Source organism: Danio rerio, chromosome 19 (genome assembly GCF_049306965.1).
Source record: "Danio rerio strain Tuebingen ecotype United States chromosome 19, GRCz12tu, whole genome shotgun sequence".
NCBI lineage: Eukaryota > Metazoa > Chordata > Actinopteri > Cypriniformes > Danionidae > Danio > Danio rerio.
In genome coordinates, this window is record NC_133194.1 from 20,670,568 (window position 1) to 20,698,376 (window position 27,809).

The window sequence follows — 27,809 nt, forward strand, 5'->3', positions numbered from 1 at the left end:
TGTTAAAATATCCAAAGTTAACTAGTCAATAACGGTCATATCAAAGAATCACGTCATAAAAATTGTCTACACCAAATCACATATGTAAAAAATACCTTACCTTATATAATCTCCTGATCAGTTCTTCATTGTTTCTTCCTTGCTACCATTGTCACCCTTGCACATTAGTTAACCGACCTGTGCATCTTTAGCATTTGAAATTGATGCACATGCCCGCCTTGGCGCCTTCAGTGTTAATAATCTATGCGCATGCATTACTGCAACAAATTAGTTATAGTTTATGTAATTTGATCAGGTTTGTTTCGAGTCCATTCAATTCATGTTAAGACATCATAATTCTTAACAATAATAGCTATTTTAAACAAATTATATTTAAATTATTTGCTTAATTGTATTTACAGGCAGGAATCATTTTTAAGCATCTCAGGGCTGAATACTCACATTGTAGATTTATGATCTTATCATGCCTAGTCCTGGGTGTAATTAGTAACAAAGGAAATAGTACAACAATTTAAATAGTTCTACAATTTTAATTATGTTTCTATAAAGTGTGAAAGAGTTAATTCATTTTAGGTAATTTAATTATTTACTTATAATATACTTGCCTTAAATACTATAACAGTTCTATATAAATAATATCAGATAAGTAGGGTGATACATATCTTGCATATTACCTCAATTTTCCAACTAGGGAAGGACTTGTTTACTCTGACCAATGCATGTGCTTAAGAAACCATTAAATGTATTTTTGAAGATACTTTTACCCAAAGTCGCTTAGAGTCAGCATGCTGGCCAGTTACATCTGCACACCGACACATCCTCGCCAGTTCTGGTTCTTAGAGGATATAACTGTAAACCAATTTTCTTTAAGTAATATTAGGCCGCCCCATGCTTGCTCATACAAGAAGAAAGTTTGGATTAGCCATATATCATACTAAGTCAGTGATTGTCAGAAATCAGCAGGTCTCTAATGCTGTGCCTATGCTCTATTGATTGAACCTGAATGTATGAGTAATCCTGGTCATAGGCTGTGAAAACAAATCATCACCTTAGAATAATATGGTTCTATTTGACATTTTTGTCCAAATTGAGTTATTGACATACTTATTTAATGACAACTTATTTACATTATGGTATGTTTTTTATAAGTTGTTTACATTTTAAGACTTTTTATTAAAAAAAAAGTTACACATACTATGGAATGCAACAACAATGCTATGGAATGCAAAAACTTTGAAGCTTAAGATCTAAAAATCACTCCGAACGCAGATAGAACCTTACAATTCCAAGGTGACGAAATCTAAACAATTGTACTAGATTTAAATGATTTCAGGAGATATTAGAGTTAAACAAGAATTTTACATTTATTTGTCAGGCAAAGATTTTCCATTCCGATTCACATATATAAACAAAATAAGCCAATTCAGAAATGTACAACATCACTTACCCAAAGATACAGTTACGAGTTAGAGATTAATACCTGACCATGTAGAAGTACATTGCAGCATATAAGCCTTGATGCACAGCTCAGACTCATACACTGCAATGGGGTATTCTAGCTAGTATTCTAGCTAAAAACCCACAGACACTTCTGTACCTTTCCCTTAAATACTTAAATCACCATAAATTCAACACAATAATAGCTTTACCAAGACCCTTGCCTGCTCATGAGTAGACGTGTAGACCATTTTCCCTGGAGTGGAGCATCAGGCAAAGATCTCATCAAAGTCAAAACCCAAATGAATTGATATAAGGGAAATTGTAAAATATTACAGTGAAATTAAGACCACTTTACCAATCACACAGAGACATTTAAAATGCTATCAAAAATAAATATAGAGCCACAAGATACACCATGTAAATATATGATAAAACTTGGAGAATCTGGTTGGAATGTGAGTGAGCTGCGCTAGTAGAAAATGTCAGATCGAGGGCAGAGAGGTGGGCACAGGATGGGTGACTGGGACAGTTGAAGAACTGGTTTCCTAGCTGATCTTCTCAGATTAGAAAGTTTATTGTTTTGTTTATTCTCGTGGTCTTGCTCGTGTAGAGTTCTATAACAGTTCTCAGGGTTTAATTTTATGGAGAGACTCAGCATCCTTACACCATCCAAGTAAAGTCATGACATAATTGTACATAAATACTTTTTTGTGTTCCTGTTGGTGACATTTAGCTTAAACATTAATGTTAATTAATACATGAACACCATGTACTAACAAGTAATTAAGGTAGCCGTTATTCACACATGAACTCATTACACTCATTCACACTTAAGAATCATGTTGTAGTTAAAGTTAGTTTATGATTAGTGTGTGCCTTGACTCAACATTAACTTATAATAAAATATTGTTTAGTTTACAAATTATTACAACATTATTCATATACTGTTATTGTAGTGTTACCACTGTAATTTATATTTTAGTAATAGTTTATATTTCTAGCAGCTTTCAACAGCATAAACTTCCATGAAAACGATCTTCCCCCCACCAATGTGAGTTACAAGATAATTTTACATGGCATTTATTACCATACTAAAAGCAGCAGCAGATTGTTTCTCTCAGATATTAAAAATAAAATAAACATTTGTAAATTAAAGTTAAAACTAACCAACAAATATCAGTCGATCAGCATATACTTTTAATAATTTAAAAGAGGTTTAATACACCATTTAATTTAAGTGCAGTGCACTATTGTGTGCATCTGAATAGATGGTATTTAAATGTTTCTCTAGTGGTGCAGACGGTCAAATCGCTTGTCAGTAGAATCTTCTCATGTTGCATGCTGTTAGGACATGGTATTAAAATGTGTGCTGCACTGCTAATGTTTACATTTGTAATATTTATATTATTTGCTAGTTAAAAACTAAAATCTAAAGTGTATTTTTTTTTAAACTTTGAATCTGTATCTCATTTTAGAGGCATTAGCTGTCCACAAGTTTGCATTTTTTTTTAGCTGTGGCCATATACATTGAAGCATTGAAGCTTCATGACTGAAATTAAATATAGTGTATTTCCACTAAGACATTCTGGAGTGCTGAACAACAATTGGGTAAACTAGCAGTGAGCAGGTGATAGAAAAAACAAACAAACACACAAACCATTACAACATGGAATGCACATGTCCAAAGTAGAATAACTAAGTTTAGCAATGTTTTTTACATAAACCAGTATATTTACATTAGTGGTGGGCTGTTATCGGCGTTAACGTGCTGCGTTAAAAGAAAACATCGCTGTTAATCTATTCTCAAAGTTAGTTTGGGAGCTGGGTCTATTCTATGCAAGCTATGATGACTTTTACCGTGATATTTTTGCATGGATGTACACCTGACCGGTGAGACATCTGACAAAAAAGCGCCCTTCTGAATCAAATTAGCAGGATGCCCTTTTGGATTGTTGACTTTCTTCCACTACTAACTATGTTTACATGGACAGATGTAGTCTAGTTGTTTGCCTTAATAGACAATAATATATTTAAGGTGATTATGTGAAGTGCTTTCATGCGAGTTTCCTGTAATTTTGGGTGACTTTAACTGCAATTCGGCAGTTTCACTTTAACTCATGAACATTTCATTCATCCCCCATGACAGACTGGGGTATTAGACACAAATAATTAGTAAGGACTGGTGAGAGTGTTATGGAATTTAATAATGCAAACAAGTGGAAATAAAAACAAACTTCTGCTTTTCACGATGTGTGTGCATGTGCACGGTCCTTTATTAACAGCCGCTTGTGTGGATCTTGTCGGAAAATATGGCAAAAAGTCCTACATGGCGGTAATAGTTTGATCGTGGTGTTTACTTCAATAGTGCCACTAATTTATGCATAGGCCACTCCATGTCTTAATTCTATTTCTGTTTAGTTCAGTTATGACTTAAGTCGGATTAAGGTAATCAAAAATCACTGTTTCGAGCTTATGTAGGCCTACAGTTCAAAATTCGTTTAACTGAATAAACATTTAGTAAACACAAGTAACATCTTATTGAACATAATTTATTTTTATCACCAATTATCATAGTAGAACAGTTTCTCAAGCAGTTTGTACTGTATTTTGGAAACCGGAGATGAGCCACTGGTCATCTCACCGCTACCTGGCTTGAGAAACCCGTTCTCAAAGATTTGTATTTAGATATTATTTGGGTTGTACACATATTCTAAATGCCTTCGGCAGAATTCAAATGAGCTATTTTAATCTAGATTAACCAAGATTACAGTGAGATTATTCTAGATAATAAAAAAAAAAATCGATGCCCACCTATAGTTAACATATTACGTTTCTTTAATATCTGCAAACATATTATAAAATAGTTTTTGCTGTGGTAAAAACATACACACAGCACATTTAAATATGTATGACAGGCTGGTGCCTGTTATGAGATCGCAAAGTTTGGTCCAATATATTAGGATACAACTTAATTCAGAATAGTTTGGTGGTTGTAGTCTGAAAGGTCTAGGAGAAGATGCATTCTTAAAACAGTCTCAGAAGAAGTTTATGTTGTATAACAGTATGTTGGCTTTCTCTAATCACCATAATAATAATATCCATTTTATTCTACAGGTTCTCCTGTGTCTCCTTTAGTTTTGGGTTCCTGCCACCATTCAGCCAAAAAAGACTCCTCGTAGTCCCCGATTCCCTCAAACTCTTCATCAGCAGGATTCGACAGAACTGCCTCATCTGCACTCACAGAATCCTGTTAAATAATGTAGTCAAGATTCAGTAGTAATACAACACAAACGATGCTTCTCAGAGTCCTTCCTCGTTACCTCGCTCCATCCTACAACCTGGAAACTGATCAAGATCAAGGAGAGGAAACGAGGATGCACAAATAAGAAATAAGAAGCACCCATTTCTCTAGCATCAAAATACCCCATCATCACCCTCTAGCATTATCACCAAAGTTTGCATTATCTCCCCATAATCGCAAGGGTTTCCTCTGGTTTCCTCCACAGTCCAAAGACATGTGCTATAGGTTAATAGGGTAAGCTAAATTGTTTGTAGTGTATGTGTGTGAATGAGTGTATGAATGTTTTTTTTCCAGTGATGGGTTGCCGCTGGAAGGGCATCCACTGCTTAAAACATATGCTGGATGAGTTGACTGTTTATTTCGCTGTGGCGACCTCTGATTAATAAAGGGACTAAGCCAAAAAGAAAATGATTGAGTATATATATTTAATTATATATATTTTATATATTAAGGGAATTATTATATATATTTAATTCCCTTATTCAACTGTACACAAAAAAAAAATGGATCATGGCTTCAGTTGGTCCAAAGAATGTAACTATGTTCACATTAAACAATTCACTTATGTTTCTCTATTAAAACTAAAAGAGTTGTGTTGGAAAAAATAGAAAAAGTATATTTTCAAATTTAAACAGCTCGCTTAATTAAGATGAATAAAAGGGAGTTGTGTTGCTTCTGTAGTACCGCATTTTGGTCAATAGGTTAGTTGTTGTTTCAAAACAACAGAGAAAGTAAGATGCGAACCACAACAATCGCTCTCATTTTATGGGAATTAAAAGAGGAAGATTACAGTACAAATAAGAATTACAAATATCGGATATATATAAAATCGCATTAAATAAATGAATCAAGATAAAATAAACAAAAGCTAGCTATAATAATGTAGGTAGCCTATATACAATATATAAATCAAAGTGTTTCAAAGCCACATATAGCCTAACTTTCATTTTACAAAGACCTATCTGAAAAAATAAGATTTTAGATATTTTCTAAAAACAATAAACACCGGAGATGGTTTGAAAGATTATTTATAAAGTATTTGGATACGATGATATTAATCAAATCGCACAAACAGAGCATTATTTGGGTGAGTGAATGCAGAATCTAGCCTACCTTTTTTTCTGTCACCCAGTCCTGTGCAGCGCAGTTTTAAACGCATTGGGGGAAAGCCCAAACACAAAATGTGTTTTATATCCTCAAACAATACATGCCACATTTAGTTATAAAGGAGAATTTCTGTGGCTTTATATTATGGACGGCTGCGCTCACTGTGATGGGTCCCTCCGTTAGTGGCGAGAGTATTCGATTACAATGCCAACAGTCGGTCGGCGAGTAAACAAATGTAATAAATGGAAATACACAGGTCTGTGCGTATAGACATTTCATGTACTGCTGTACAGTAACGTGTCATTTTTTTGCTTCGGTTGTCTTCATTTTAATAGTTTTGTTTTGTGATGATTCTATGGTGTGCTTTATCTGCTTGATTCCCGCTGAAGTGGGTGGGTTGTGTGACGTTTGATTCGGGGAAGTTCTGTGGGCGGTGTTTGCGTGACGCACTGTGAGCTACTAGCCCGACAGTGGAAACGTGATATGATTTCGGCCTCATTTTTTAACCCCCCGGGCTATTGGCCCAGCCCAGCCCGATTAAAGCCCTGGCTCGCACTGGCCCGATAGTGGAAATGCGGCTAATGAGTGAATTTAGACACTGATGAACAGCTGCTGTAGACAAGCTCAATCACTGAAGGAAAGAACAAGACCTAAACACAGAAAACAGCAATTTCGTTGAATATGGCAGAGATAGATTCTGTTAAAGATTCTTTTGCTTCTGTGCGAGCCCTTTTGTTGTATGATATCTAAAAAATAATCAGACGTGTTAAAAACGAGAATGATTGAAAAGCCTATTTTATAGCCTATTATTATATTTTATATTGAACTTACCTACTAGATTCTGCACGTCTGTCTCTAGGATGTCCATGTTTCTTAATCTCCTCGACTATTAATTTATGGTTCTGCCGTTTTATGTCAGTTTAAAAAAACTTGTCCTTATATCGCAGGTCAAGTACTGCACTGAAACCAGGAATGCTTTTTTCAATGTTTTAATTCTTTGGTTACTTGGTTACTGGATAATATCAACAGCAGATGCATCCTCTTTGCTAATCTCTTTAGTTATTTGTTCAAAGGGAGAGAGAAGTGTAGTAACACTTTCCATCAGTGCCCACTGCTGCGCAGTGAGAGTGACCGGTAGTTCGTAATCTGCAGCGAATGCAGCAAGCGCACTTTTCTGCTCCAAAAGACTTTGCATCATGTAAAAGGTGCTATTCCACCTAGTATTTACATCCTGTTTAAGTCTCTTTAGTGGAAGATCCATTTGTGCCTGAACGGACTGTAGACGTGAAGAAGCAAGCTGCGAGTGCTTAAAATGACCTACAATCCTTCTGCACATGCAAACCAATTCTGTCACACTTCTCTGGCTTAAAATGCCTTCGTTGACAACCAACTGGAAGGAAATGCGCCATACAGGGCAAACTCAATCTCACTGTCCATTATGGCTTTAGCCATGTTCCTCGCATTGTCGCGTACCACTGTGTGCACTCTTAGTCTGTCAATTTTTTATTTTTCTAACATGTCAGTGAAGGCTTGAGAGATTGCCACCGCAGTGTAAAGTAAATTCTTGTAATGAAGCCAGACTTTGTTAAGGTTAAAATCAGAATCAATTCACTGCGCAGTAAGACTAAGCATACTACTAGGGCTTACATCTGAAGACCAAATATCTGTGGTAAAGCTCATCACGGAGTCGTTATGAAGCAGCTTGTGAATGTGATCTGCCACATGGCTGTATATCTCCGGTAAGCAGACGTCTTACCAGTCACTGAGATCCAGTGTTTTCCACTACGGAGAATGGCTGGTCGTCAAGTGTAATAAATTCCATTACTTTGAGTAATTTCACGCGCTTCCGTGCTGTCAGATTTTTATTTTCGGCTTCGTAGCATGTTGCTTTTGCTGTAGCTCTTGAAAAATGTACTTAGACCCGGGAATAAGTTCATGTTCAGGGACTAACTAAAAGATGTTGCAAAAGTTATGAGCTAAACAGCCATCGCTTTATTTGTTTATTTTCTTTGTTACCTTCCTTGTATGCCGAGTTTGAGAGATGAGTACTTTTGATAGCTATTTGCTAACTTAAACATGTTTGCTAAAACTGCTGCACAGACTATGGACGAAAAAGAAGAAACTATAATCGCAATACACAACTATGCAAGGAGAAATCTAGTTTCTGAAATGGATACACAGTCTGGGCAATTTGTGACTTTACTCGAAACACCCAAACCAAATCCTGCCAAAAGTAAACCAAGCTCTGACAGTCCCACGGTGAGTGATGCAATGCTAATGAGATTCTTGCAGAGGATGGAAGGCATGTACGAAGAGAATTTGCGCCAAATTCATGGGTTTGAAAAAACTTAAAAACTCAAACTCTATTAAACAGATAATCAACTCCCTCGAGTTCAAAGGTGAAGAGGTAAAGTGCCTGAACGAAAAGTCCAAAGCATTTGAAAGGAAAATTTAAAAACTAGAGACGGTCAATGACAAACTTTGTGAGAGGTGTAATAATTTGAACGCATACAAGAGAAGGTGAAATTCATGTTAATGGCATTCCAGAAAAAAAACGAAAGAATGTAAAGCAGATGATCATTGACCTCTTCAAGCAGGTTTCCCCAATTATCGCTGCAGACCTGCCCATCGGAGTGGACATCGCACACCGTTTGGGACCGAGATCTGCTGCAGAAAAATCCTCTCGCCGCATCATAGTCCTGTTTTCATTGTGATCACAACGGCACAAAGTTTAGAATGATGCCAAAACGTTAAACTATCTAGGGGAAAATAAAATAAACATCTTCGAGGATCTTTCCAGCAAGATAAGGATGCAAGGTCTCTCCTGTGGCCGATGGTAGAAAAAGCGAGGCAAGAGAGAAAGAGAGCTGGCTTTCACGGTCCTTTTGCTGTGATTGATGGTAAAAGACTGACCACTAAAGATGTAGCAGCTTTTCAAGACTTCTAAGTGGAAATTTAACCACAATAACAGTATTAGTTATTCACTGAACTTGTAGATTACTCTTTTTTTACTTGTAGATTATTCCTGTGTTGGTATTTGTCATTGGTTGCCTGTCTTTGATACAAGTAACATGAATGAGTAGATTTTCTTTTTTTGTTTTTTTGTTTTCTGTTTCTTGTTGTTGGTCCTGTTTAATGTCATTGTCATTAATATCTTTTAAAGGGCCATGAAACCCCCTCGTTTCAGCAGGGTGTTTTCACACCTCGACTTTGGAAAAAGTCAGAAAAGTGGGCGTGTCCAGCTCTGTTTAGGGGGGAGTGTTGGATAAAGAAAAGAGGCATGGTGTGGGAGTGTCTATTTGGGCACGCACTGACATTTAGAGTCAAAACACACACACACAGGGGAGAAAGTGATGGTGTTTACATGGACATCTGTAGTCGAATTATTTGCCAAATTATTAAATGGTGGACTTTAACTGCAGTTTGGCTCTTTCATTCAGGGAATTCATTCATGTCCCTCGCGACAAACAAGATATTTGATTCGAGGAACTGCTCTAATCATGTATTTTTAATGCAATGTTTGATACCGCACGGCGAATGAGAGAAAAAAAACCCTCAGCATTTCCCAGAAACTTAGATGCACACGGCAGGTAGCGTCAGAAAGCCGCGTGCGTTTATTCCGGTCACAAAATGCGGTGAAAATCCTACACGAGGTTAAAGTTTGGTTGTGGTGTTAACATGTTTACACTCGGTGTAATAGTTTGTTCAATACGAACAAACTGAATAAACAAAGAGCACTGGTCGCTCACTTACCAAATCTGTAGAGACAGGACAATCAGCAGCAACTAGAGCCGCATCTTTATTAAAAGGAGACGCCAAGCGAATACGGATCTCAGCGTTTGCAGATGAGAACAGCTCTCAGGTAAACAATGTGCCACCTTAGACACGTAAGTTATTGATGCCGAGCGTTGCGTACACTGTTAAACCACACATGACTCCAGCTGCGCTCTCACAGAGAGAAAATGAAAACAAAACTTAACTGCAGCAAACTATATAAGCAACACTTCACGCTTGTTTTGCCAACACAACGTGGTGTCTCTGTCGTCTAAACACTGTGACAGTAAAGAAAATTAATGTTTTTAAAGTAATTAAATTTAAATTGTAATTAAAGTTGCACAATAGAGCGCGCTGATTGGTTTGAACCAAGCCTTACTCATGCATTAATGCAACACACTGTAAGACGTAATAAGACACATTCTGGCACAGACGTCTAGTCTGCACGCTGGAATACATGCTATTATCTCATAGCTGTGACACAGTTTCAAAAATTAGTTTCAAACCGGAAGTACGAATTTGCTTGAAATAACGCAAAAACAACCAATTTACACTTTTAAGTGAACTATAGGTGTCCTAATAGTGTTTTTAGCAGTGTGAGACACATATACAACTGTCAACAGCTCAAAAAATGTGTTTTGGTGTTTCGTGACCCTTTAAAGAGCCCATATTATACATGAAATGGGGTCATATTTTGGTGGTAAGGGTCTCCAACAACAGTCTAATATGCACGCAAGGTCAAAAAACACTTTCATTATCTTGTAATCTGCATTTATTTTTACCTAATTATTCCAGCGACTCCCATATGAATTGTTCAGTGATTCAATTGTTCCCAAATCCCTCCTTAGCGCAAAGCTAATCTACGCTGATTGGACCGATGACAGTCTGTTGTGATTGGTTGATACTAACTGCCTCCAACGTGAGACAGAGTGAAATGCCCAGCAGCTAATCAACAATATAAAAGTAGTCACAGTGCATATACGCTTCATAGTGTAAGGCGTGGATTTTGGCTGCAAGTGGGTGAACGTAAATACAGGCGATGGACTTGAAAATACCAACAACTAACTATTTTATTGAGCAAAAACTCCAAGAACTGGCGAGGAGATCTCTTAGCTTGTCATACTCTGCTCTCTCCACACACACACACACACACACACACACACACACACACACACACACACACACACACACACACACACACACTAGAGTCGACTCTTTTATAGATGAAACAACAGTTTTAAACACTTAACACTTACAGATTTAAGCCTTAGCTGGATATTTCACGTCACTTAGAGCTGTGTTACACACTACATGGAAGGGCATTTTCAAAAACCCATAATATGGACTCTTTAACACTAGGGGCCTCAGGGACAGTGTCAAAAGGAAAGCCCTTTTTTATATGCTAAATAGCACAATTCAGATTTTTGTTTGATTCACAAATGCCATTCTACTAATGATGATTACAGATGGTGGAAATCTCAGTGGGGTAATGATATTTGGTGTTCACATGGCACAGAACACTCAACTGGTATAAGCATCTTAAATAAATTTGGAGGGGGAAGATAAGGGTAAGATTCAGATAGCTTGGGTCACTTTCTTGTATTAGTGATTTCACTTAACCAACAAACTAATTCTTGGAAATATATATGGATACAATACTTCAACAGATGATAAAAAAAAATTTTGTTGATAAATTAGATGAAAAGCTTAAATGTTGGTTAAACAAATTCCCTAAGGCATTTATCATTTTAGGTGGAGATTTTCATGTATCTATTAACAATTTATTAGACAGATATCCTCCAAAAAGCGCAGCTTGTTCAAGTCCAACACTATTATGCCCCACACGAGGCATCAGCGTCAACACTTCCCATTCACTTTGTATAGGTGACGTCAGGTGTTGCCAAACTGCAACTCGATGCCTCTTCAGTCCCAAAAGTTGGGACTTGCTCAACTTTTCAAGCCTCAACCAATTAGATCGCATTATGCAAATACACCAGCTCAGACAGTGGCCTATTGCTGACTAATTTCATTGGCTGACGCTGCCATGACGATCACGTCAGTGCCAACTTCAGACACGCCCTCTGTCAAGCGTTGATGCTGAAGCCTCGTTTGAATGAGGCGTTAGACCTAAGAGACAAATTTGAGTTGGTAGACATTTGGCTACAGAGATTTCCTAATAATGTGGAGTATACAGTACCTGTCCAACAAAAGTGGCTCAAGTCAATTCCGAATTGACTTTTGGCTAATCTCAAAGGATATGACTAATTTTGATCTACATACTAGCATTCAATGTACACCTTTGACTGATCACAAAACTCAATACACCTGTAGATAACTGCTATGTTCATATATGGTCTTTCCGGTGCCCGGATGAACACACAGTTTCCCTATCCGGGTTGTGGTACAAGTTACTTATGTTATGAGCAGCCGAGCACGTAAAGGGCTAAAATAAAAAAAGCCTATTGTTCCTGATAACTGTCTCCATTTTCTAATTCAACAAACTACAACACTGTTAAAGGCAGATTACAAAACAGATCATAAGACAGCCTCTTTGTGGAAATTAAACAGCTTGTTACTAGGATCAGATGATGTAAAGGATAAAATTAAATTTGATTTATTTAGCAATTAGAGTTAATTGCTAAATATTGCAAAACAGCCACAACTCAAAGTTCATTTTGTACAAATTGGGAGCTTCTCAAGTTTGAAAATGGTGTTTATTTAAGAAAAGTTGTAGCTGATTTAGCTAAAAAAATAAAGATTCTTGAAGATAGCCTGATCAGTACTTTATCTAAAACTTAACTTTTAATGGCATGTCAATAGAAGAAAAATCTGAAATGGTAGCTTTATAAACAAAACTAGATGATTTATACTTATTAAAGGCTAGAGGTGCTTTTATAAGATCTAGGAAGAAATGGCTTGAAGAGGGAGAACTTAACTGCATATTTTTTTAGACTGGAAAAGCGAAACTATTCCTTTTCAACAATTGAACAACTATGTATTAATAGAAAATTATCAAAGATCCTAAGGAAATAGCAGAATTTAGTGCTAGCTTTAAAAAAAACCTTTATAAATCAAGATGATCAAAGGATACCTCCTCCTCATTTATGGACTCAATTGATTATTTAAAGATTATATCTGACTCTGTCGGATTTTTTGTGATGGTAATATTACTTCGGAAGAAATACAAAGTGCAATTAAAAGTTTGAAAAATAATAAAGTCGCTGGGTGTGATGGATTTACAGCAGAGCTGTAGAAATTACTTGCTGATGATTTTAAACAATTTTTAACTAATCTTTTTAGAGAAAGTATTGAAAAAGATACTTTACCTCCTATGTTGACACAAGGTGTCATCACACTAAATCCTAAACCTAGGCAAGACTTTAACAATTTGGGCAATTGGCGACCAATTACACTCCTTAACAGTGATAAAATTTTTGCCACAATATTTGTCAAAAGAATTAAAAATAGTTTAGATACAATTATAGATGGGACTCAATCAGCATTTATAAGGGGGCAACACATGATGAAAAACATCAGGCTAGTTTAAGATTTATTGGACTATAATGAGCTTGTGGAACATAATAGTTTCATTCTTTTTCTAGATTTTTATAAAGCTTTTGATTCAGTTAGACACAATATTGCAAAATTTGGTTTTGATAAATATTTTTGTAAGGCAATAAGAATGCTCTGGTTACTAAAGTAACCCTCGTTTCCCGAGGAGGGAAACGGAAATGCTATCAGTGGATTTTAATCCACGAATGGGGATTTTGTTTCAGAAAGCCAATCGTCTGAAAGAGTATATAACGGGCCAATTAAATGCCAAATGAGTTGGCAGCATAAGCTTCCGCACGTGTGCCTTATTGCCAATTAGCTCCGCATATAAGCACAGGGAAAGCAAGGAAACGCCATCCTTTTAAGCTGAAGAGACTGACACTTACAGCTATGGAACAATCATTATGGCCATGCTATATAGCATTTCCGTTCCCCTCCTCGGGGAACGAGGGTTACTTTAGTAACCAGAGCGTTCTCCTTCGGATGGGGAACTTCAATGCAATCAGTGCATTCATTTAATCCACGATTGGGGAAATGTCTGGAAAACGCCATAATGACTGCACCTTACCTTTGCCTCCGATGAGAGGATAGCCAGGAATACTGTGAGTGCTCCTGCATGAAAGAGAGGCGCGGTCTTCAAATGTGATCCCTGGCCCTTACTTATCCCATTTCAAAAGAAGTTTTACAGATTTAGATATATTTTTTGGGAGTCACAAGCGTCTAGATAATTCTCGGAAAATACGACAGTACATTGGGAAAGCGTGCAGTCCCATCTAAAGCTCTGAGTGCGGTCCAGATAAATATGTAAGCTCGAACTGGACAAAGTAAGAAAAGGGCTGGGTCTGCCTCCTCCGGGGGCAGCACTTGCAAGCAAACTACCTGGTCTCTAAACAGTGTGGTAGGAACTTTGGGCACATATACCGGGCGGGGTCCCAGGGTAATGTGAGAGTAATCCGGCCCGAATTCCAGGCACAAGTCACCGACTGAAAACACCTCCAAGTCCCCGACCCTCTTAATAGTTGCCAACGCAACCAGCAGAGCTGTCTTCAGGGACAGAAATCTTAAAGATACTGAGTCAAGTGGCTCAAAGGGATCTGTATGCAGGCTCGTGAGAAGGCCCCCCTCTCATGCCCTCTTGGGATCTCGCTCTCGTTCTCACGAGCTTCATGATGAGTGAAGATGGCAGCCACGTAAACCTTGAGTGTGGAGGGCAACAGCCTGCTCTCCAGCTTCTCCTGAAGACGCACCATTCAGTAAATAGACTCCACTTCAGGGCATAGGCACACCTTGTGGAAGGGGGCTCTAGCCTGAGTGATGGCATTAACCACCTCAATCGGTAGGTTACTTAAGTCTTCCTCGCATCTAAGGTTTCAAATATCGGGGCGAGGGTGCCAGATGGTGCCCTGTCCCTGAGAGAGTAGGTCCTCTCTCAAAGGGATCTGGCAGGGAAGGGGCATCGTGATGGGGGAGAGCTCTGACATCCAGGTCCAGTTGGGCCAAAGGGGCGCAACCAGCAGAACCTGTTCCTTGTTCTCCATGACCTTGCACAGTAACTCCGTGAGCAGGCTCACAAGGGAAATGCTTATTTGCGCATGCCCCAAGGCCAGCTGTGGGCCAGTGCATCCGTGCCGAGAGAGCCCTCAGTCAGGAAAAAAGACAACTAGCAATGAGCGTTCTCAGGGGAAGCAAACAGATCGATCTGGGCTTTCCCGAATTGTGCCCATATCAGCGGATGGCATATGCCCCAGGAGCCTCTGAAAAAATTTCAGTGGGACCAATATTTTACTGTCGAGTTTTCTCAGACAGTTCAGCATCAGCTGAGCGCGTTCCCCGGAGAGGCGCGCTGTCATGGTGACCGAGTCGAGCTCCAACCCGAGAAAAGTGATCCTCTGCCCGGGGCGAGTTGGCTCTTTTCTCTCTTGACCTGAAACCCCAACAGGTGGAGGCGGAGACAGAGAGTGCCTGAAGGGGAGGACTTTGTATTGCCAAGCTCGACCTTCGAAGGCAAACTGCAGAAACTGACGGTGGCGAGGAAGAATGGAGACATGGAAATACGCGTCATTCAGGTCTATTGCTGCAAACCAATCCCTAGGACGAACGCACCAAGGGATGCGCTTCTGTGTGAGCAGTCTGAACGGCAGCTTGTGCAGACAGCGGTTCGAAACGTGCAGATCTGGGATTGGCCGTGACCCACCGCTCTTTTTGGGTACGATGAAGTACAGGCTGTAAAACCCGCTCTCCATCTCAGCTGGAGGGACCGGCTCGATTGCATCCTTCGCCAGTAGGACAGCAATCTCCTCTCGCAAGACAGGGGGCTGACCCTGGTGAAATACACACCCATAAACTTGGGGGGCCGTTTCGCGAACTGAATCGCATAGCCCAGTCTGATTGTGCGTATGAGCCACCGCGAAGGGCTGGCCGTGCTAACCAGGCAGGCAGAGCTCTCACTAATGGACTCATTGCTACAATCGCTGATGTACCAGCAGTGGGGCAGCGCGGAGTGGGTGTGCTGATCCGGGAAGCGCGAGGGTCCCGCGGAGGAGCTGGAGGCGAGAGATTCGCTCTCACTCTGCACCCAAACTCCACCTTGAACTCCTGGGTGAATTCACCGACGGTGTCGCCGAACAGGCCAGCCTGGCATATGGGGGAGTCAAGAAAGCGAACTTTGTCGACTTGGTACATAAAAGCCAGGTTTAGCCAGAGGTGGCGTTCCTGGACCACTAATGTGGACATTGTCCCTCCCAACGCACACGCAGCGGACTTAGTGGTCCGAAGAGCATAGTCGGTTGCGGTTTGAAGCTCATGTAACAAGCCCGGGTTGGACCCACCCTCGGCAGCTCGGCCAGCGCCTGCGCTTGGTAATGCTGGTAGTTGGCCATCGCGTGCAAGGTGAAAGCAGCCTGGCCCGCAGCCTTGTAAGCTCTAGCTCCGAGGGAGGCAGATAACTTACAGACTTTGGACGGGACACGAGGCGGACCCTGCCAAGAAGAGGCGCCACGCGGACAAAGATTGACGGCAATGGCGCGCTCGACCGGAGGAATTGCTTCATACCCCATGGCCGCTCCACCGTGAGGGCGGAGGAACACGCAGCGCGGGCAGAGACAGGTGCCCTCCAAGAGGTGCCCTGCGTTAGCCTACTGTGCACCTCCAGGAAGAAGGGGACGAGAGGCTTTGCCCTCTGGTCCTCTATGTAGCACCCATCTAGTCGGTCCGCCCGAAGCTTGGATGGAACGCTTTGAGGAGCGGGATCGCGGGCCCGTAGGCGACGGTTTATCTCTCGATGAAAACCTCAGATCTGCCCGAGTGCCCGCTACCAGACCCAAAAAATGCCTGGCAAGGGAGAATCCCAGCTCGACCATTTGCCGCCGCGTGTTCCCACTTTGGACCGGGAGACCACTCTCGTTCGCTCAAATCGCTGGATTACAACAGGAGGAACCCTCATCGACTCTCTCAGAAGGCTGTAAAAGTCTCTGAAGCGAAAAGGATGGCATTCCTTGCTTTCTCTGTACTTATATGCGGAGCTAATTGGCAATAAGGCACACGTGCGCAAGCTTACACTGCCAACTCATTTGGCATTTCATTGGCCCGTTATATGCTCTTTCAGATGATTGGCTTTCTGAAACGAAAAGTCCATTTGTGTATTAAAATCCACTGATAGCATTGAATAATATATATAATATATATATATATATATATATTGTGCTGAATAAGTTTCAAAAAATTATTTTTTTTAATGTATATTTTATTTTTCTTCAAACAGCCTGGAAACTGAACTGCATCATAAAACTTGTGCTTGGTATGTATCATTGTTTTAAAATCCATACAAACTGAATTGTGGTCAGTAAAATGAAATAAATATTATAAAAGACTTCAAGATTGTATTTATCATTACAGCAAAGTGTCATGGGACCCATATTAAGTTCCCAACTTTGGTCTGCAGGACACAAGTAACTTTGAAGAAAAAGGATCCCAGCCTAAAGAAAAACATGTGTCACATCCATAATTGTTTGACATCATCTTCAAGCACACCTGGTAAAGTATTGTATTTTATAACATGCATAATTCAGACTTGTTGGTTGTTGTGTACTGAAATAATATATTTGTCACAAAAATATTCTATTACTTATTGCTGCTGTTTTAATACAGTGAGAATATTAAGGTCGTTGCATATGTATTGAAAGGTGTAAATTTGCATACAGGATACCTTGTTGCAATGTCTTCAAAATAAATTTAAAAATGAAAGGATTTCAGTGGTGAGCTCATAATGATGGGATCAAAAGGAAGTGAACTGGACTCTAAGGGACTTAACACATGGCAAGTTAATTTTAATACATTTTATGTCAAGATTAATTCTGTGATTTAAATTCATATTTACACACTCCACAAATGCTGTCTTCCTACCTTAGATTGTGATGGACCTAGAATGCGACACCATTTACGAATAAGTCAAGAACCAAGTGAAACACTATTTTCCAGAGTACAGATTATGGAGGGGTCTGCAAAACTAATGGAGCAGTTTCTTCTTCTTGGAGTGCCACAGCTTGTGAGTAACCAAACACTGTTACATTGTGTGCCAAATAGATATGAAAAATCTGTGTATATGACATTTTAAAGCTCATTTGGTAAAGCAATGCATTAGTGATACCAAATGTGTTCCAGGTCCCACATATAAATAAATGTATAGATTAAACACAATCTAAGTCCCTTTGGATAAAAGTATCTGCCAAATATAATGTATGTTATTTGATATACAGTTATTTTGTTTTGTTCTTATTCTAATTTTATTGTTTTATTTAATGTACATACTGAATATTGTCACTCAGAATTGTCAATTTCATTAAATTCTGTAACAAATGAAATGCAGATTAAATAGAAAATATATTCCAGCTGTCTACACTGTATTTTGATGACTTTAAAGTACTTGTATTGCTAAAAAATGTGTCACTTGGAAACTTACACAAAGTAAACAAAATGTTTTTATTTAGGATGCTGCCTATAAGGACTTAAGAAATATATTTAAAAGAAATGGCCCAAAAGAAGGGAAGGAAAGAAGGAAGTGCTCTATGCTAGTCTCATTGGACCAGCAGAGGAAACCACAGAAGGTAACTACACTACACAGAATTTCACAGAATTACACAGAATTACTCTTCACTTTCCAGCCGCAACCCAGCACTGGGAAACACCCATATACTCTCTCATACACCTGCACACATTCACTCACTATGGCCAATTCACCAATACCATACGCATGCCTCTGGACTGTGGGGGCAACCGGAGCACCCAGAGGAAACCCACACAAACACTGGGAGAACTTGCAAACTTCACACAGAAACACCAACTGACCCAGTCCGGCATTGAACCAGTGACCCTCTTGCTGTGGTGACAGTTCTAACCAGTGAGCCACTGTGCCACCCATGGACAAAACTATTTATGTTATAAGAGAGGCCGGCAAACATGGACATGCTACAGGTTGTGGAATGGCTGTTCTCAGTGTTTTGTCTAATCATTTAGCGATGTTTTGTATGCCATTAAGCACTTTCTCCAATAACTTTCATTGAAAATTATGTATAAACATGGATGTTTGTGTATTGTTTCTATCTGCATTGTAATACATTTTTCTTCATTTTAGAGATGTTTGAAAGTTAAGTTTTGTATTTGTTCAATCAGTAAACAAGCTAACAAATGTTTATTAAAAAGTGAAATAATTAAAATTAGATTGTTGAATGCCATTAAGCTGTTAATTGTGTTTACTAATTAAATAATAAAATGTAAAATGTTTAGAGGTAGATCTTATACAAAGTACGCAGAGGTGCAATTTTAAATATTATTTAAAAATAATTTTGTGAAGTAAATTAAATAAATTTAAACAATTAGAATTTTCTGCATTGGTTTTATTTTTTATTCAATAATAAATAACTATAATTCAATAATAAATAAAGAACCCTCAAATGGTTCTAAATAGAACCATGTAACTTGAAATCAAAGAACCAATCGGGGTTCTATTTAATGAACCCTTAAAATGGTTCTATTTAGAACCTTTTTGGGGTTCCATATATGAAGCGCTTGATAGAACCATTTTTGGTTTTATATAGAACCATTTCTGGTTTTATATAGAACCATTTCTTTTAAGAGTGAAAGAACCATTTGGGGTTCTATTTAATGAACCCTTAAAATGGTTCTATTTAGAACCTTTTTGGGGTTCCATATATGAAGCGCTTGATAGAACCATTTTTGGTTTTATATAGAACCATTTCTTTTAAGAGTGAAAGAACCATTTGGGGTTCTATTTAATGAACCCTTAAAATGGTTCTATTTAGAACCTTTTTGGGGTTCCATATATGAAGCGCTTGATAGAACCATTTTTGGTTCTATATAGAACCGTTTCTTTTAAGAGTGTAAATAAACAGAGAGCTTATCCATGCCCAGGTAAATGCAGTTGTACATGCTCTTCCTATAATCAATACAAAGAATAAAGTATGCAGATGGATCATATCAATAGGAGCATCTCTAGTATAAAAGCCCTTATTTTGTATTATGGTGATTCACTTCCAGGTGATAGGTATTTAACTGAGAGAATTTACTGTTTAGACTAGTGTGTTTTGTTGACGGAGATGGGTAAGTAGTTTACAGCGTCATCTTCATTATTTGTACCCTACTTTTCTGGCTATATAGCCTCTCATTAAAAATAACTTAGGTGCTCATAAAAAGTGGTCATAACACTTTCTTATTGCACAGATCACCACACACAGATACATGTAAATTAAATAATTTTAGGTTATTTGATTTGGCTTTGCTATTTAATGATGAACATGAAATTTACCTCATCGTCCGTCTGTAAATAATTATTTGCAAACTCCAGCAGTTCCCTCAGTTTGGTAATTAGATTGTAGTATTTAAGAGCTTCCTGTGTGGACACAAAGACCAACATGTTAAAACGGTAGTGAAAGAAACACAACATGAACAAACATTACATTTTAGAATGAATGTCTATTATAAGGTCATCTCAGAATGACTAGGATGTTTTTTTTTATAAATGTATATAAACCACAACTTTTATCAACGGTGACACATCTGAGAATGGTCGGACACACAGCACCCCTTTCCTAAAAAATAAGTGGTATACTTGCTACCCCAATACTTGAACTCAGATTAAGTTTTTAGATATAAGGTTTAGGATTTGAGTTTGCATCCAATCTCCTTAATACAGGCCATAAAAAGAAAGACACACACTTTCTACAAAACATGACATATCTCTATTAATTCATTCACACACCAGTCTATGAATTAACCTGCATATTCCCTGGATGGTATTTGTCACTACTGTGTTGTCTATTAATTTGTCTTGTTATTTAAGTTTACTTGCAATGCTCTTGTCAATCTATGTACATAGTCGTAGATCAGGGATCCCCAAACTCCATCCTGGAGGGCTGGTGTCCTGCAGAGTTTAGCTCTAACCTTAAACACACATACAAGAACAACCTAATCAGGGTCCCACTCCAACCCCAAATTGATTCTCTATGCACGAATGCTGCTGACGTGTTTCCGTTAGAATCTCAGACAAGTGTGTTTATTGGAGGTGAACAATCACACTGAGACATAGTGAAATATCGAAAGGCTGTTTTTTTACAATGTGGGGGTGTAGGAATTGCTGGGTGTAAAGGGGAAGGGTCCATAGTACCGCCAAAGTCCCAGTTCATGCAAGTCCATTGTAGGGAGTAAAGTGCCAGTAGCTGGAGTATCAGTAGCTGGAGAGAGGAAGACTACGAATCTTCCATTGCGATCTCGATCATCGCCATCGCGATCCTCCACCCTGCACCCGTCGCAGCAGCAACCCGCTTGCAGAAAATACACACACCCCTGTCTACACCAATACATCTTAGTTTTTACATGGTATTTTATAACGAAAATGATTTACGTCAACACTAGCGTTTTAACTAACATTTCTAAAAAGCCCTCCTTCCACACTATAGGGCTGAAAACGCACAACATGTGACCACACACACACACATACATACATGCATGCGCACACACACACGCAAACATGCACACACAGTCATGCAGTGCATCTCACTATAGGTGTTAAATGTGATAATTAATCTTGTCTCGATCTAACAACTCTTTGGACTTTTAAATCTATCAGGTAACATGTCAAAGCGTCAGTACACTGCTTTAATCTTTCACTTTCATGCTTGTACTTAGTAATTTTAGCTCAGATACTGTTGGTTGGTTCCTGTTGGTTGTGCACCTTCTTGTAGCGTTGTGACTAAAGCTGCAATAATACTTGAAATTGTGCTTGCAAAATTCTGTCATCAACAAGATGAAGCAATTGCTCCATATTTTAAATTTCAACAATCACATGATGCGATTTTGAAGGGCAGAGTTCACCAAGCTTGAATTTTCTAATGAAGCGACATGCGAAAATTGCAGTGGTAAAAAGTACAGTGTGACCATGGCTTTATATTCCCCTCTCTTGATGTGCCTTACCTGACCCTGATCGACGTACTGATTGAGGTGAGGGTATCGTTTACATTGCAATGATGAAACCACACAGGCAGGTCTGTCATCCTCCCCTCCCCCCTTAAGCGTCAACCTGATCCTTTTGCCGATTTCTGTTGCTACAAAGGGGAGAACACAGGGGTGCGAGGGGGGACAATAAAACAATTCCTCGGTCAGGAACGAGGAGAAAATTGGTGACCTGGATGATGTTGAGGTGTACCATTCTTTTTAAAAGATTTAAAGATTATTTACAATAATAATAGATTGATAAGATTACAGTAATGATCCAAAATGCATTTGTTTCAAGTAGCAAAAAATGTCATGAATGGGATATCCTTGACGGTAATATGAGGAAACTATTGTAAACAGCAAGAGTAATATATCATCCTCTCCTGTGCCGTACTCATACAGTAATTGCGATGCTGCACTGGAACTGAACTGAATGAAATGTGGAAGCAAGCTAATCAAGCTCTTAATAGATGTACTAGAAACCTGTGTGGCAAAAAGTTGAAGCCTAACTCTGCAGGACAGGGCCGGGACTGAGTTCGACCACCCCTGATTTAGACACTCACAAATATATCTAGTCTGTTTATATCTGTTTAATTAGAACTAGTTGATTAATAATTCTTATTTCCATATGAGCTAATGTTTGTGTACGTTTATCTCTACTTACTGGACGTGGTTTAAAATGCTCATCCTGCAGTCCCCACTGTTCTCTGTAGAATCTGTAGTAGGCCATGTTTTGCTGCATCACTTGATCATCTCTATCAAACAGCATATAGGTTGCTGCACACAATGCTGCATTGCGAACATCATTTACTTAAAGGACAAACAAACAAAATACATTAATTAGGTCATCATTTTAATTATAGACTTTTTGTGGTTTCAGTGGAGGTGTTATATGCTTCGTTAATACACTTATCTTGTTTTTTTATTCAATTTGATTTACAATTGATCAAATAAAGAGGTATACAACAAACAAAGAGGTAATAGCATTTACAAGTTCAAAAATAGATGGTAATACAAAGTTCTGTCATGAAACTCTATGCATGCACAGGCTGATAGGAGCACGCTCTGCAACAGCGGTTCTCTCTGCATCCTGCTCCTCACTCCACTGTACTTTCCAGCCATCTTCAAGGGTGAAGTTTTCCATTGTCTTTAATCCAGTCTGCAGTCCCCCAGTGACAGCCGGAAAACAACAGCTGCCTTAGTTAACTTAACAATAAATTATTTTGTCATCCTCTGTTCTGCATTTTCTGTCCAGCACTGACAGAGTATTCTGGCCACATCTGATGGAGCCTATAGAGAAGTCCCCCATTCTCTCCGCCATGGAGATGCAGGGCGTTATGCTCGGCTGGAATGAGGAGGAGCTGTCAGATGGCAGGCACACCGTGGAGAGCTTATCTGCCCTGGTAATGGAGCTGACTGCCTAACTGCGGGGCCTGGGACACGATTCCACCTCAGCACCTGACTCATAAACACATTTCCCAGAGCCCAGGATCATCAACCTCCTACACTACTCAGGCCAGTCTACATCGGCTACATCAGAGTATCGGGCTTTTCTGACCCAATGCGAGGTGTTTTTATGCCCCCCAAACATTCAGCTATGTTAATGACCACGCCAGGGTAGGCTTACACGGTATCCAAATTTTGATACCGTCAAACCTCCTCCATACCTCCATATTTTTCTATGTGTAATAATAAAAAAATAAATAAATAAATAAATTAAAAAAAAAAAAAAAAAAAAAATATATATATATATATATATATATATATATATATATATATATATATATATATATATATATATATATATATATATATATATATATGACTAGGCTCAGACATCTTCACCAAACTGTTGGCTTGTGCGTAAACCATTCAGTGAATACCTTATATGCAACCTTAGGTTCGCGGTCACCTGTTTGTCTTGTTTGTATTCTTCTGCACAGGATACTTCTCTCATTCGCACGTACACACACACACACACACTCGTACACACACACACACGTACACACACACACACAGAGAGAGAGAGAGAGAGAGAGAGAGAGAGAGAGAGAGAGAGAGAGAGAGAGAGAGAGAGAGAAAGAGACTGACACACTTTATTAAAACATCTAAAACCAAAACTTACATTAAACCTCACACAAAGTCTCACTGAACAATGTTCAGCAGATAAAAAAAGGTAAAAAAAAAAAAAATCTAAATATATATATACATAAAAATAAAATAAATTATTAATAAACCATACACACAAACAATTAATTACACATAAAATTAATCATGTATCATCAATTAAATATTATTTGCCCATCCTCACAAAGTGACACTAACCATTTAAACTCAAGTAAATTATTTTGTCATTAAAAAAATCTATGTTCAATTCTTATTCTGGATTCCACCAAGGCTAAGAAAAGCTGAAGAAGATTTACTTTATGCCCCTCAGCAGCTAGTCTACATGACTTTCAGATGGCTAATTTAGCTTGTCCAATTGTGAAATTTGCTACTGTACACTTTTGCCTGTGCATTCTTAAGTATTTACACCCAAAAACAGAGTGTTTTGGTAAAAACAAAACCTAAGTTCAGTAGTATGACTTTTAACAGAGTAAATAATGGATCCAATCTGAAACACTCAGTTAAAGCATGAACAACAGATTCTGGCAAAGAACATAATATGCTTGATGAGGAAACATTTGGGTTACATTTAGAAGTATGAGAATTAGTGGGCAATGCACAATATAATAGTTCCCATTGCAAATCCCTTGATTGTTTAGTCAGAGGACCTTTGAATAAAAGCACCTAAAAGTAAAAGTAAAAGCCTTTAAGAGGGAGGAAGTTCAGCAGGGACAATTAAAACTCTTCTCTACTTTGTATCAGCTCTGTCTTTGATCTGTTAAAAATAGGCTACTTTAATACAAATCTGATATAGATCTCTCTTTCCTGCCACCTAAAAATCTATTTCTTGTAAGTTATTAAATTTCAGAAGTTTTTCTTTCCGATCATCTTCAACACAGCCCTTGGGAGACACAAATAACTTAGGAAAAGGTACTTTAGAAGGACCTCCAGATAAAAAACAATTGGCAAACAGGAGAAGTGTAGAGGGAAAAGCTGTTTTCACCCCACCAATGAGCTGCTTTACCATCCTAACAGATCTAAAACCGGCCTGATTGCAAATGTCAACCTCTGACTTCCAAGTTTTAGTTTAAGTATTTATCAAGTCTGAAATTTTGATTAATTTCTTCTCCATAAAAGATTTAACAATTGTATTGTATGTGCAAACATTTACTTCTAAAAGTGAGTTATTAAAAAGTGGTTCTTCAAGACCAAAATGATTGTTTTCATGTCTAATCAGTTTAAACCCTTTTCAAACGCTTAACACAGAAGCATAAAATTTTAAATCAGTTGAGAAATTTCCATCATAAGAAGACGATAGAAACAGATGTCTATGAAGGCCAAAACCACCAAAAGACCTGAGCAGAGCCCTACCAAAAAACACCCAAGGTCTAGCATCTACAGAGCAGAGTAGGTTTTGGACTGCATTTAGCCTTAACATATAGCTTTAACCTTAGCTACCAAATCAATCACTCCTTGACCCCCTTAATTTACTGGCAAGTAAAGGATTGCAGAGGGAAGCTAATGGTATCCATCCCAAAAAAATCTACAAAAATCTTCTGTAGTCGCTTTAGCAATTCTTTTGGTGGTTCAAGCACATTTAAGCGGTGCCACAACATAAGCTGCCAAGTTGTTAATGATAAGCACTCTTCCTCTATAAGATAATTGAGGGAGAATCCATTTCCACCTTTGCAACCGTCCAACAACTTTTTCAAAAATACCATCCCATTCTTCATCCCATTTTTGATAAACCACCAGAGAAGTACTCAGGTTCCTAACATCCTAAGTTGATCTAATGATAACAGTCACATCATCTGCATAAGCACCACGTTTGGTTGTTACTAGTTCCAAGGTAGATGAGCAAACTGTTGATATACCACTCAACTTATTTCTTAGTGCAATCAGTAAAGGTTCAATTGAAATGGCATACAGAATTCCTGAGAGGCCACACCCCTGCCGTATGTCGATACTCAATCTGAAGGGTTTTGTTAAAGTGCCATTAATTATTAGCATACTGCGTATGTCCGTATAAAAGAGTCTTATAAGGGCAATAATAGATGGGCCAAAACCAAATGCCTTAAGGCACTTAAACAGAAATTCATGATCTAACCGATCAAAAGCTTTCTCTTGGTCCAAAGAAAGAAAGCCAACATCAAGATAACTTAGCAAAAGTAATTAAGTACCAAATCAAAAAAAAAATTGTTATCGAAAATAGACCTTCTTGGAATGCAGTATGACTGATCTGCATGAATTACTGAGGAAATGTTAAGTTTAGTTCTATGCGTGAGACACTTTGAAAGTATATTTTAACCAACCCCTAGTTGGGAGACTGGACGCCAGCATCTGATGTCCTCAAGATCACCTTTTTTTTTGGCAAAAGAGTGACTACAGCTCTACGAAGGCTCATAGGAAGTGTGCCCCTTTTAAAGCTTTCTATAAAAACAGCAAACAAATCTTCTCCAAAAATCGGCCAAAACTGTTCGAAATTCTGCATTAAGTTCATCTCGTCCTGGAGTTTTGCCTGAAGACATCTCCTGAACAGCTGTAGAGAGTTCATCAAAAGTCAATAATTTATCCATCATGGATTTCTCTTTATCTGAAAAATGTGGTAAATCCTGAAGGAGAACATCAGCCATTTCTTCATTGCATGGTTCAGCACTGTACAACTCCTCATAAAAGGACAAAGTGTGTAAAATAATTTCATGAGCATCAATAATCCTTTTTCCATCTGGACATTTCATACAGCTTAAAATCTTCTTATCTACAACCTTTTTCTCCATGCCAAAAAAAAAGATGTAGGGGCAGCCATACTATTAAAAGACGTAAATCTTGAATGAACAATCCTTTCTTGAGCTTTTTCTTTCAACAAATTCCACAAAAGAAATTTGTTACGTTCCAAAGTCTCCACAGAATCAACAATGTCACCTTCAAAATTAAGTTGGAGAATTTCTTGCTCAAGCTGTGCCATCTCATTGGCTAGAGAGTTTTTAAAATAACCAGAGTACTGCTGGCAAAACAGTTTGACTTGAATTTTGCCAATGTCCCACCATTGATTCAGGGACTTATATTGTGTTTTTTTCTCTCTGTCTCCAGATCTCCCAGAAATAAGTGAAAGAGTGCACAAAGTTGTGATCTAATAATAATCTGCTATTAAATTTCCAATATGCATGCTTAGAAGAGCTCTCTGCAGTGGTTATATCATTAGATATGACGTGATGATCAGATAAAGCAGTAGGAACAATACAGCTCTTATAAAAGTGGCTTCTTTTACTTTTTTTGAACATAAATCCTATCTAACCTAGCTCCAGAAATCAAGTTGCGGTTTACTTTCATCCATGTATATTGTCTAGTCTGGGGAAAAGATTCTATTATTACCCATACGTTTTCTCAGACGATATCTTTTAGGTTTGTCAAGTTTATATATAGATGTTTTTTACATTGCCATTGTAACAGACAGCAGAAACAGTTTTAAATCAGGAAAATAAGACTCAATTATGGGTTTTGTAAAGTCAAGAAAGTTGTTAATCTGCTGAACGGAGTAAAGTTTAGTCTTACCTCCAGAAGTAGGCCGTAAATCCATCACTTTATGTTCCATTAATGCTGCATCATCCTCGACTTCATTGTCAGAACAATCCATTTGTGCATTTAAATCCGCAAGTGTTGAGATGAAATATTCACTTTCAGTTTTGTCCGCTTCTGATTGTTTATCAAAACAAAGTAGATGGATCTCAGACACTGGTTCCAAACAAATCTGTTCCAGGCTCGTTTCTGCTTGCGGTACAGCATTACTCGGTCCGAACACCTCCTCAGGAGCCCCTTCCAGGCCGTCTTTAGAGGCTATTAGCACCGGTTTCTCGGGCAGGTCACCCAGCACCTCACTCGCCTCACCTGGCCATTCTTGATCTGTTTTTTTGCATCCAAGTGGAATCATTTTGATGGGACTCACTATTTCACCATACTTCTGGAGTATTTGGTCTAATTTTTTGTTTTTTACAAATGGAGGTACGTTTGATAAAACTTTCTTGGA

General features: G+C 38.4%; 1 protein-coding gene across 7 annotated transcripts in view; it reads right to left on the reverse strand.

Moving 5' to 3' along the window:
- Window positions 1-1,345: 1,345 nt before the first annotated feature.
- Window positions 1,346-27,809, reverse strand: part of p3h4 (prolyl 3-hydroxylase family member 4 (inactive)) — a 78,568-nt gene continuing 52,104 nt past the window's right edge. For 6 of the 7 annotated variants that reach the window (XM_073931033.1, XM_073931036.1, XM_021468127.3 and 3 more), the window contains 3 exons: window positions 22,344-22,489; window positions 19,995-20,078; window positions 1,346-4,687 (listed from right to left, as the gene is read on the reverse strand). In XM_073931033.1, the coding sequence (XP_073787134.1) occupies window positions 4,544-4,687; window positions 19,995-20,078; window positions 22,344-22,489 (374 nt within the window). In that variant the 3' untranslated portion in view covers window positions 1,346-4,543. The remainder of the gene's footprint in view (window positions 4,688-19,994; window positions 20,079-22,343; window positions 22,490-27,809) is intronic. The other variant, NM_001126438.1, reaches the window with a different exon arrangement.